At 41.8% G+C, this 12,672-nt stretch overlaps 1 protein-coding gene across 25 annotated transcripts in view; it reads left to right on the top strand.

The window, feature by feature from the left end:
- Positions 1–8,108: 8,108 nt before the first annotated feature.
- ICA1 (islet cell autoantigen 1) overlaps positions 8,109–12,672 on the top strand; it is a 183,406-nt gene continuing 178,842 nt past the window's right edge. For 7 of the 25 annotated variants that reach the window (XM_058296946.2, XM_058296950.2, XM_071215151.1 and 4 more), the window contains exon 1: positions 8,397–8,606. Coding sequence is in view for 11 of the 25 variants with exons in the window: in XM_071215146.1 (XP_071071247.1) it covers positions 10,344–10,362 (19 nt within the window). In the remaining 14 variants the exon portion in view is untranslated. Of the gene's footprint in view, positions 8,257–8,363; positions 8,607–10,288; positions 10,363–12,672 lie in introns of those variants that run through there. The other 18 variants (XM_071215146.1, XM_071215147.1, XM_058296943.2 and 15 more) reach the window with 9 other exon arrangements.

Consider the following 12,672-nt stretch of genomic DNA (forward strand, 5'->3'; position numbering starts at 1 on the left):
GCTGCACACATGGAGAGCTGACACAGCAAAATGACACAACAAAGAAGAGATGCAGTTTCCCAGTGCCACCTGACAAGGCTAGCAGACACAGAAGAACACACAGTAAATGGACACAGGGAGAAGGCAATGGGGGGGAGGGGAGAGAAATAAAAAAAGAAGAAACACCAGTATGATACTAGCACAAGGATAGACCTATAGATCAATGGAATAGAATTGAAAGCATAGAAATAAACCCATGCATCTATGGCAAACTGGTTTTTGAAAAGGCTGTCAAGACCATTCAATGGGGAAAAAGATTCTCTTCAACAAATGGTGGTAGAAAAGCTGGAAAGCCACATGCCAAAGAATGAAGTTGGATGCCTATCTCACGCCTACCTCAAAATGTATCAATGACCTAAACATAAGAGCTAAAATCATAAAACTCTTGTAAGAAAACATAGGGATAACTCTTCATAACCTTTTATTTGGCACTAAATTCTTAGATGATACCCAAAGCACATGCAACAAAAGAAAAAATAGCAAAATATGACTTCATAAAAGCTAAAAGCTTTTGTGCATCAAGGGACATTATCAAAAAAGTAAAAAGAACTTTTTTTGGTGAAATTTGAAACCATGTATATAAAAAGGATTTAACAATCAAAATATACAAAGAACTGGTATGACTCAATAACAAAAGGATGAACAACCTAATTAAAAAATGGGCATCAGGTTTAAATAGACATTTCTCCAAAGAAAATATACAAATTCCCAACATGCACATGAAAAGGTGTACCTCATTAGTCTCTAAGGAAATTCAAATCAAAACCACAACAAGGGGAAGTGGATTTGGCCCAACAGATGGGGCGTCTGCCTACCACCTGGGGGGTTCCAGGGTTTAAACCTGGGGCCTCCTGACCCGTGTGATGAGCAGGCCCATGTGCAGTGCTGATGCATGCAAGGAAGGCCGTGCCATGCAAGGGTGTTCCCCGCATAGGGGAGCCCCATGTACAAGGAGTGTACCCCATAAAGGAGAGCCACCCAGCACACAAAAAAGCACAGCCTGCCAAGGAGTGGCACCGCACACATGGAGAGCTGACGCAGCAAGATGATGCAACAAAAAAGAGACACAGATTCCTGGTGCCACTGACAAGAATACAAGCAGACACAGAAGAACACACAGCAAATGGACACAGAGAACAGACAACTGGGGGGAGGGGTGGGAAAAGGAGAGAAGTAAATTAAAAAAATAACTCTAAAAAAAAAAAAACCACAACAAGGTACCATTTCATACCCACTAGAATGACTATAATTTTTTTTTAAAACAGAAAATAACAAGTGTTAATGACGTGGAGAAATTGGAACCCTTATACAGTGCTGGTGAAAATGTAAAATGGTACAGCCACTGGGAAAAAATTTGGCAGTTTCTTAAAAAGTTAAACATGTAATTATATGATTCAGCAATTCCACTCCTAGGTATAAATCCAAAAGAATTTAAAACAGAGACTCAAATACATAAACATGCATGTTCATAATACCTTTATTCACAATTGCCAAATGTGGAAATGACCCAAATGTCCATTCACTGACAAATGGATAAATAAAATATGATATATCCAAAAGAATTTAAAACAGAGACTCAAACATAAACATGCATGTTCATAATACCTTCATTCACAATTGCCAAATGTGGAAATGACCCAAATGTCCATTCACTGACAAATGGATAAATAAAATATGATATATCCAAAAGAATTTAAAACAGACTCAAATACATAAACATGCATGTTCATAATACCTTTATTCACAATTGCCAAATGTGGAAATGACCCAAATGTCCATTCACTGACAAATGGATAAATAAAATATGATATATCCATACAATGGAAAATTATTCCATGATGAAAAAGAACAGAGTACTGATATGTGTCACAACATGGATGAACCTGGAACATTATGCAAAGTACAAGAAGCCAGACACAAATGTCACATATTATATGATTCCATTTATATGAAATATACAGTATAGGTAAATCCATAGAGTAGGGGGGAGATTTGTGGTTGCCAGCAACAGGAAGGAGAGGGGAATGAGAGCTATGCTTAATTGGTATGAAGTTTCCTTTTGGGGTGATGAGAATGTTCTGAAACTAGATAAAGGTGTGGTTTCACAAGATTGTAAATGTACTAAATGCCACTTTTAAATGGTTAATTTTAGGTTGCGTGAATTGCACCTGAATAAAAACATACGAAGGTGAAATTTATTATTTTCAGACATACAAAAGCTAAAAGAATTCATCACCAATAGACCCGCAATACAAGAAATTTGTTAATGATTTTAAATAAACTTTAATTTGTAACCACACCACATCTATATTTCCAAAATAGCAAGCTTTATATGCTAAGCAGGTTGTTTTGTCTGCAGACATTACCTATTAACGATTTGAATGCCAGGATACTTCGTATTAACACCAAAGCCCCTCAAGGTTCTGCAACCCACAAACTGAGAATTACTGTTTGAGAATAATGTCACTAGAAAGGCAGATTTAACAATATCAGGAGGCAAACGTATTAATTAGGATAAAGTCTGGGCTGTAGTAAGATTAAAACACACAGTACCTTAAGCAACATTTATTTCCTTCTCATAAAACAGCGCTGGGGAAGCGGACTTGGTCCAGTGGGTAGGGCATCCGCCTACCACATGGAGGTCCGCGGTTCAAACCCCAGGCCTCCTTGACCCATGTGGAGCTGGTCCATGCGCAGTGCTGATGCGCGCAAGGAGGGCCCTGCCTCTCAGGGGTGTCCCCCGCATAGGGGAGCCCCACACGCAAGGAGTGTGCCCCATAAGGAGAGCTGCCCAGCGCAAAAGAAAGTGCAGCCTGCCCAGGAATGGCCCTGCACACACAGAGAGCTGACACAGCAAGATGATGCAACAAAAAGAAACACAGATTCCTGGTGCCACTAATAAGGATAGAAGCGGTCACAGAAGAACATACAGGGAATGGACACAGAGAGAGGACAACTAGGGGGAAGGGAGGGGAGAGAAATAAGTAAAAAATAAATCTTTCAAAAAATAAAACAGCCCTGGCAAGGATGTCGAGGTAGAATGACAGCTCAGGGTGGCAGGCACCCCAGCTCCCTGCCAACACCAAAGTATTGACCTTGACTTCATGGCCACTATGGTCATTATTCTGGCCAGTGGGAATGGGGAAAGGCAAAGGTGAGGGTGCATTTCTTTCAAGGGCAGGACCCAAAAGCAATACTTGGAGTCACATCCTATTAGCTAGGATCTAGTCACATGGCCACGCTTTACCACAAGGGAAGCTAGAAAATAGAGTTTGTATCTGGGCATCCATGTGCTTAGCTGAAACTTGTATTACTGTACAAAAAGGACAGAATGAATATTGGGAAATGACTATCAGTCTTTGACAGAGCAACTAGTGACCGATTTAAGACTAGAAAAGAAATAGAGCATCAGATTTGGAGTTAGGAGATATGGGTTGAAGCCCTAATTCAGCCTTTTACTCTATGATTAAACCAAATGTTTGGCGTATGTTTTACCTGAAAACTAGCTTTATTATCTGAACCTGAGTTCTTAGTGATTTTGTAAAGTTACCTGCACAGAGAGGAGGAGAGAAACCAGACATAGAGAGTTCCATTCTAATCTTTCAGTTAAGTTCTCTTCTTTAGGTGGACGGTGTCAGTTTGAGAGGACATTAGCCCTAAGTGTCTGGAGACCAGAATACAGCTGTGAACTGGGGGCTAAAGTTTGCTCACAACTGGTACAGTGTCTACTCAGAAACAGGGTTATACTCAACGATTCCTGCCAGACAAGAATCTCCACCTACAGGGAATAAGGTCCCCCATTTTGTTGCCATCAATACCATTTTTCTTGCAAAAGTGCCAAGGGATTACACTGGGGGTGGAGGTGAGGAGCTGCTTTATTTATGCATAAATCTAAGCTGTTTTGGCAATGAAAGCAATTACCTTTTCATTTTAGCCTTAATTTAGAAGGGAATGGAAGTTAATTATAATTAACAGTTAATGCGACTAATTAAGGATTTGCTCTATTTTCACATATACACACTAAAAAATTTGCTAATATATATAACTAGCCCTACTGAGTATAATAAAGGTATTGGTATGCCACATAGCATAACTGATCACAGGAATTAAAACAAAATTGGCCAAGATACTTAGTCCATGTTCTTAAGTAATCCAATCTCTTAGGGTGTACTATACAATAGAGGGAATAAATGACTTTATTTTTGTTGTCAAGGCAAGACCCAAGACAATATGGACTGAATCAAAGCAAGTCAGAGATGATTTATGGATTAAGTATCACTTGAAACAAATATATATATATACATTATTACCTGTTAGGAATAAGATATTTTTACAGTCACTTTCTACAAAGTATACTGCAATCATCTAATAATTTTAGACCGGGTAAGAAGGAGAAGAAGGGAAGTAACTTGGCAAACACTAAACAGCCTTAGAATTATCCAGCCCAAAGTATCCCTTAAGACATCATGGAATTCATCCCCTAAAAACTAGTTTCCTACATGGGCTATTCCTGTAAGTAAATTGTTTGCTCAAATTAATTGTCTTTAATTTGAAAATGTCTCAGATACTACTCTTCTTTTTAAGAATTAAGGTAGATATTTGAGGCCTTGGTGATCAAATTCTTATTTTGTTTTTTTAAATTTTTGTTTGTTTGCTTTTTTGGTATTTGTTCGAGGAGGGGATTTGATTGTGTGGGCGTTGGCTTTGCTGATTTGTTTTCCCTTCAATGATATCCTCTGTAATAATATTAGTTTCTCAGGACAAAGCTTCATTTCACTGCCCTGTTATCATTAAGTCCCAATTCCATATGATTCATTATCTAATCTAAATTGTGCTCCTCTAAAAGGATTATTCTCAAATAAATAAATAAAGGATTATTCTCAAAGGTAAGCAGCTTGCTTCTTCCTTCATTAAACTACATATGACTTATAAAGCTGAGTGTTATAAGATTAGAGAGGATACTTGCAAAATATGTATACAGGAGGAACTTTCTTTTATACCATCAAGAGATGTCCAATAAATCAACCCAAGATATTTCTCTATTTCATAAACAGCTTCTCTGACTTGTTTCATCATATATTTAGCTCCTAGGTATCAGTATAATTTGGACTGCATTCAGAAATCTGAAGGTAAGTCACATATTTTGGTTTTTCTGTTTGCTAGTCTTGTGCTTACTCTGAAACTATACCTAGGAAATATATTGGATTTACTTTTAAACAGTATTGCTTTGCAAAGGATGGTGGAGTAACAAGATGGAAGGAGTGTGAAATGCTGATGACATAGTGGAGGCCAAACCAGCACTCGACTGCGTACCTTCCAATTCCTTTTATGTGAAAGAAAATAAACCTCTATCTCATTTAATCCACTGCTCTTCTGGATCTCTGTAAATGGCAGCCTAACACAGGTCCTAATTCTCATGGTCCCTACTGGCACATCTTGATCCTGGGAAGTTCCCCCCAATTTTTTTCAGTGAATTGAATATGTCAGAAACTTTTCTTATGGCAAAGTTTGTCACTTGTTACATGTTGGAAAATGCAACTTTTTATGAATGTCAGATCCCACCATTCAATAGCCATTCCCTTTTTAGAAATCATTTTAAATTCTCACAAGCACATTGTGTTGCTGCTCTGCAAGAGTTGAAACAACAGTTTGGTATCCAGAAAAAAGCAGAATTGTAACATATGCAGCAATTTTTATGAGAAGGAAGAGGAGTCATTGTGGGGATGTAGAATGCACATCAGTCTACTATTTTCTTCCTCAAATATCATCCTGTGTTAGAAGATTAAAAATGATGAAAAGTCATTTCAAATTTTATCTAAAGCTCTCTGGGAGCCTGTGGAATTTGACTGTCATGATGACTAGATAGTGCTTGTATCACATATTTGTTCATTTTTGGATATTGTCTTTGAAATCACTTTTCAAAATCAGCTTACATGACAGGCTGTTAGACTCACCGCCAAGGTTTTCATCTTGGCATATGGAAAGGTAAGAGAAAACCTGAGTAATTAGTTACATAAATCGGCTTTTCTTTCACTTCCCCCAATGTGTTTGTTCGATTATCTAGATTTTGAGGACATACTTAGAACCCACAGGCAACCAGCCATTCTACTGATTCTCTTGTAACAAATGTAAATATCTGCTGCAAAGCCAGTCTTTGATAAATGGAGTCTCTAATAAGTTTTCTTGCAACCAGTAAATCACTACTGGTGGAAAGGAGAAAATGACAGGAAATTCTGTGATGCATTTCCCTCTCAATTAATTGATACATTCAGCCAACATTCATTGAATAGCTACTGTTTTTTTGTTAAAAATAATAATAATCTCTTTTAATTCTCACAATAATTTTTATACATAAGTCATTGGTTCCTGTAATCAAGTATCTAAAAACAAAGTATTTTGATCATCTTTTGCAAGGAAGCCTTTGTTTCTCATATTAAAAAAGGGGTTTGTGTTTTCCTTTTTTCCTTCTTACAAACAGCAACACCACTTGGCTTGGCTTGTATTGTTAATAGGTTAGTTAGATGTTTCTTATAAAAACCAAAGATATAAGAACAATGTTTTTTAATTTCATTAAATTTCTCCCAAATCTTAGCTTTCAACAATTTACTATTTTGTAGGCCATATTCATATGTTTATTCATAAGCATTTATTAAGGACCTGATGTTTGCTTAACTTCATATTTTGTGCCATACTGGGACAGGCTTATATCCATCTATGACAACAGAATCCCCAAGGGATATATCCAAAGCATAATATTAACTTTTTAAAATAAGATTTATTTATTTCTCTCCCCTTCCCCCCCACCGCCCCCGCCCCCACCCCTGTTGTCTGCTCTCTTATGTCCATTCACTGTGTATTCTTCTGTGTCCACTTGCATTCTTGGTGGCACTGGGAATCTATATCTCTTTTTGTTGTGTCATCTTGCTGCGTGAGCTCTCTATGTGCGTGGTGCCACTTGTGGGCAGGGTGCACTTTTATTGCAAGGGGCAGCTCTCCTTGCGGGATGCACTCCTTGTATGTGGGGCTCCCCTACACAGGGGACACCCCTGTGTGGCAGGGCATTCCTAGCGCACGGCAGCACTGTGCATGGGTCAGCTCACCACACAGGCCAGGAGGCCCTGGGTTTGAACCCTGGACCTCCTATATGGTAGGCGGATGCTCTATCAGTTGAGCCATGTCCGCTTTCCAAAGAAGAATAATACTAACTTTAAAGGTTACAAAAAGTTCTGCAGCTGTACCATCTTTATATTAAAATTTCAACTTCTTCTATACTTACTCTATTAGTCCTGAGATTAAGTTAAGTTTCTGTATTCAGACAAGCCTGCATTCAGACCCCTGCTCCATATCCTCTAAAGTCTGTGCGGTGTCTTGGTTTGTAAAATATGGATAATAATTTTACCTCCCTGGGTTGCCATAAGGATTAAATGTAATACCTGAAACATATGCTTGGCACATAGCAAGCACTCCATTTATGTTAGTTGTGGATTTCAGATTTGTTCGAATCATTACTCAATAGTCTCCTTTCATTCCACCTTAATTGTTTCAACTACTGACTACCCAATTAATCTAAATATTTTAAATATTTAACATCACTAGGAATGGGGTCATGGCATATTGGGATTACATTTCAGTATAAGTAATTTTAGGACATGCCAAATCGAAAACTTTTCTTCCCATGATCTGTACACTGCAGGGTACACAAGAAACATTTATCATTGGGTCTTCACCAATGATAAAGAGTAAGAAGGTGAAAGCCCTCCAGCATCAATATTTTACATAGAAGTTATAATATATGAATACATGGAAAGGAAAAAGATATACCTATACGTTGTTTTTTAACATAGCTTTTTCCCTTTAAGTGCCAACTCAGTTCCAGGTACAGGCCTCCTAACTTTTCTTGATACTGAAGTCCTGAATTCTTCTTATCCCCTGGAGCCACAGAAACCTAACCTGGAAGCAAGGAGCAAGCACTACACCCGTCAGAGAAGGAGGAACCCTGGTGCGTCCCTTCGCTGCGGTATCCACCTGTCGGCCAGGTCATTGTGACGCAAATGCTAGGGACACGTGGAACACCTGCGGCGGGAGAGCGGGGGGTGGGGGTACCCCAGGCCGCAGATCCGTGCGAGGGATACCCCAAGAGATGGGGGTTGAGGGAAGACCCCAGGGAGTAGAGACAGGGACAGCCACTCCCCCCACCCCTGACCTGCCCCAAACAAGGTGAGGCCTTCACCTCTCCCTCCCCCGGCCCCAGGATCCAGCTGGGAGGGGACGTCCCGCCGGGCGCCTCCGGGAGGGGAGGGGAGGAGAGGAGTCGGCAGCAGCTGCCGGGCTGCGGGCGCTCGCGGTAGGCGAGCGGCGCCCGCTCCCGCTGGCCGCTGCGCCGCGCTGCGGCGCGCACGGGCTCCGCCGGCTGCTATTCCGGCTGGCAGCGGCCGCCGCAGGAAGGGCCGTTTCTAGAGCTCCCTCCGCCCCCTTCCCTCGCCTTCTGCTGACGCTGACGTCGGATGAGAGACCTGAAGGGACGCTCTGACCGCAGCCGGGAGGCTCCCGGGGGCCGGGGCTCCGAGGTACCTGCCCTCCGGGGCCGGGGCGGGAGCGCGCCGGGCGGGCTGCAGCGGGAAGGCGCGCCGGCAGCTGGGGCGGTCGCGGGTGCCAGCCCGGGGCTGCCTCCGCTGCCCCCCGCGCGTGGCGGGCCACTGGCGGCTCGCCGCCTCCTGCTCTGAGCCGGGTGCGGGAACCGCAGCAGCCCCTTCCCCTCCCCCTCCCCCTCTGCCTCCCCCCGCCCGCCCGCCTCCTCTCTCGGGCCTGGGAAGGTCTGGAGGATGCGCGCGCCCTGAGAGCGTGCGTCAGCCCCCGCGGAGCTGCGGGGAAGGGTTCCGGGCGCTGGCCCCTTCTCGGACCCCGGCTCAGGGGGCACCCACCCTACCCTGAGCAGTGCCTCGCCTTCCCTCGCCTTCCCCACGGCTCCAGTTCCAGGACCCCGAGGTCCCTTCTGGGCGAGGACTTGTGTCCAGGGTTGACTTGTTGACAAGTTCACCTGCCTCGGTGCCTGACGTTTGCTTTTATTTTCGCCCCTCTGTCGGTCTTTGGCGAGGACGGTAGGGTGCAGGTGGTACCTGCTTATAACCACCTGTACAAGAAGGCCTCAGCTTGGGCCCCCCGCGGGAGAGGCGCTCACAACCTTGTACCCGACTGGGACCCAAGCAGGCCAGATCCCTGCAAACCATGGCGCGCCCGTTTCCTTCGGGTGCTGCTGACTCCGCCTTTCCTGCACTCGAACTATTGCAGCTCCTGTTTCCTTCAGAAACGTACATATCCTGTTATTGTGTCTGCCTTTGCCTAAAGTGCCACCCCACCACCACCATTTACCTTCTCCACCCTCTTTTCATTTGGAGTGACCCAAAGTCCCAGAGCTTCTCTTTGGACCCTTAAAAGTACAAGAGCCCTTAGGCTACCGAAAGGTATTACCTGCCTAGTTGGAGAGTTATAGTTTAGATTGAGAATCAGCTTCTTTTATGGTACATAGCATAAAAAATCAGGACAAAGGGTTTTACCAATGAACTTGGGTGGCAGCCTTTGTGTCTGAGATCCGCGATCTGGTAACTTTGTAAATATTATTAGGGCCTGGAAAATAGTCACCAACTGGCTTGGAAATGATATTGAATGCAGGAAGAAAGAAGCCGGAGGCCTTGGGCATCAAAGCCCTGTGAACTGTGACTGGTAAACCTGTTCCTGTCCAAACATTTTGATAAAGTCTCTCCAGAAAATATTAAGAAATATAAGAAAATATTAAGTTGGTCTTATGTGGACCTCTGGGTTAGCTCTTCTGAGATCTGAATTGTTCCTAGGGTAGAGTAGTGAAATAAGGGGTTTGAGTAGTGAAATAAGAAATGCCTATTCGTTTGAAATCAGTGCTCCCAACTCTTACCTTCTTTTTAAAGCACACCCACATTCTTAAAATCGGTTTACATGGGTTTTCAGAGCAACAGTTTCCTTTTTAGGTTTCATTATTTTTGAGACATTATGTATGTGTAGAGCATAGTATAGGAGCAAAATCAGTTTATAATCCTTCATAGTTCATGTATTATGATTTGGTTTTAGACAGCATTAGACTTTTTTTTTAATTGCTGGAAATATAGCTTTCTATTTGTACCTTTTGTATTACTGTACTGTATTATATTTCTGTACTTTTGCTAAAGACAGATCTTTAGAAAATATAATAATTTAGCCACAATACTACTTGTAATAGGGGAGAAGCTGAGCTTGAAAAACTGACCCTGCATACTTCATCCATGGATCACTGAATGCCAAAGACACTCCATGGTAATTGCTTCTTTTGGACATTTTATTTTATAACTGTCTTACCCCATTTGTTATACTTGAGTATGTATCTAACTTCTCTGAGGATCTTTATTGCCATGCCTTTCTCTGCACATCAAGTTTATGAGAAGTACAGAATACTTAGTTACTCAAAAGAAAACCTTTAAATGGCTGTATCTTCCTAGTATGTGACTAAACAGTCCTTTTTCTCAGGTGCAGGCGGTTCTTTCAGAGGTAGGGATGTGTGGCAACTGTGAAATGATATATTAAGATAAACTTGTGTTGGTGTGAACTTTCAAGTTACAGAAACATCTTACAAAAGAAGGTGAGGATGTTGTTAGGCTACAAGGATCAGGAAGAGGTTATCCTCTGTGTTGGTCTAGCCCAAGAGCTAAAAGCCTGAGGGCTGGTGGCAAGGTCAGCACGCTAGTAACTAGTCGTCTCTATTCTGTGTGCTTCATCAGATTTATGGGAACCATGAGCAAGATGCTATCTGCATGTTTTGTCTGTGAGGCAACATAGATCACTAATTAACCTTATCCCTGGCCCATCCAGAATCTGCCCCAACAGTGTTAAACTCAAAGGCAAAGACTGATAGAGGGGAAAACTTTTTTTTTCCCCATTTTTTTTGTGACTCCCAAACTAGCATGTCCCATCAGACAAATCAGATCTAGCTTTGTGAAGGAAATGCTTTGGATCTGGGTGGACCAGAATTGGAAGCCCAGCTTCAACCATTAACCAGCCATCTGGCTCTAAGCAAGTTACTTAAGATCTCTAAGTCATCATTTCCACAACCCACTTGGGGTTGTGGTGCAGTTTGGAAATCAGATATGTAGAATGCTTGGCACCTTGAATGGGACTCAGGTAATAGCTGTAATAGTTCTTTCACATGCTAAACACATGAGCTCTCTGTGTCTAGAAAAGATGCTGCTGGTTTACTAGTGATGGGGAATCTATTCCATTTGGTTTTATGTAATTAGAATGATTTTGTATGAGTACTGAGAGCCTGGGCTTTTGAAAAAATGCTCCCTGAAATTGGGGAATGCAGTCTCCAGTACAGAAACAAAGCAAAGCTAATTTGTTCTAGTGGGGATTGATTTTACAAACTCCTGCCACTCACATGTGGTCTGTGGGCCAGCAGAATTGGCTTTCTCCTGGGAACTTGTTAGAAATGCAGGATCTCAGGCCCCACCCCCGGCCCACTGGCATTCGAACCTGCATTTTAACAAGGCCTCTAGGTGATTCATGCATTTTTAAAATATATATTATTATTATTTTTTTAAATATACTTAGATTACATAAGATGGTACAAAAAAAATATAAGGGATTCCCATATGCCGCACTCCCCACACCTCCCACTATTCCCCACATTAACAACTTCTTTCATTAGTGTGGTGCATTCGTTGGAAATGATGGACACATTTGGCACAGATGTTACTGTGATGAAAGATAGAGATTCATGTATTCTTTAAAGTTTGAGAAACATTGCTTTAACCTGGTATTTCTGAAACTGTAGGGTCCAAAGGATCACATGGGGGCTTGTTAAATGTGGCTTCCCAGCCTGGCTGCCACCACACTTCAGGTGGCTCTGATGCCCAGGGTCCTTCTACCAAACATTTTATCTGATACACTTCTCTAAAATGGGCCTTTAGTCTCTTCCTTAACAAAGCATTCTGGCAGATATGCCCTTATCTGATATTCGCCCTCCTTTTGGGGTAAATAGATATTATAATCCCCATCTATCCAAGAAAATTAAGACTCCAGGCCTGATTTGCCCTTAATAACGCATATGGTAGAATCCATGTGGAACCTCTGAAATTCTAGTTGATCACATTTTCACTATAACACCCAAACTAATACCTTCTTTTTTGTGTGTAATTAATTTTCACAAATACTAATGAATCTGTCCAGGACCAGGATGACTGTACATAATAATACATTTTGTATGTGATTTTTAAATGAAGGCTACTTTCTATGTGATTGTAGGCCACTTACTTAGGGTAACTGCTTTTGAGCTTCAGTGAACCATCCATAAAACAGGAATGTCTGCTCAGCAGTATTATAAGGACAAGCAGTGGTGTGATGAAGCATCCATCTCAGTTTCTGAAAAGTGGTAGTTCTCAAAATAGCTATTTGCCCCATTTTAAACCTAGTGAGAAAGAATGAGTTCAAGAAAATTTGGGGAAGATGCCATGCCACATTGTTCATGATGAGAACTGTTTGTCTCTCCGACAATTTAAATGCCCCCATTCACCAGGCCTTTGACCAAATCAGAGAATCCCATGATAAGATCCATTTCCTACTGTACCCTTA

The sequence above is a fragment of the Dasypus novemcinctus genome, chromosome 5 (assembly GCF_030445035.2).
Source record: "Dasypus novemcinctus isolate mDasNov1 chromosome 5, mDasNov1.1.hap2, whole genome shotgun sequence".
Taxonomy (NCBI): domain Eukaryota; kingdom Metazoa; phylum Chordata; class Mammalia; order Cingulata; family Dasypodidae; genus Dasypus; species Dasypus novemcinctus.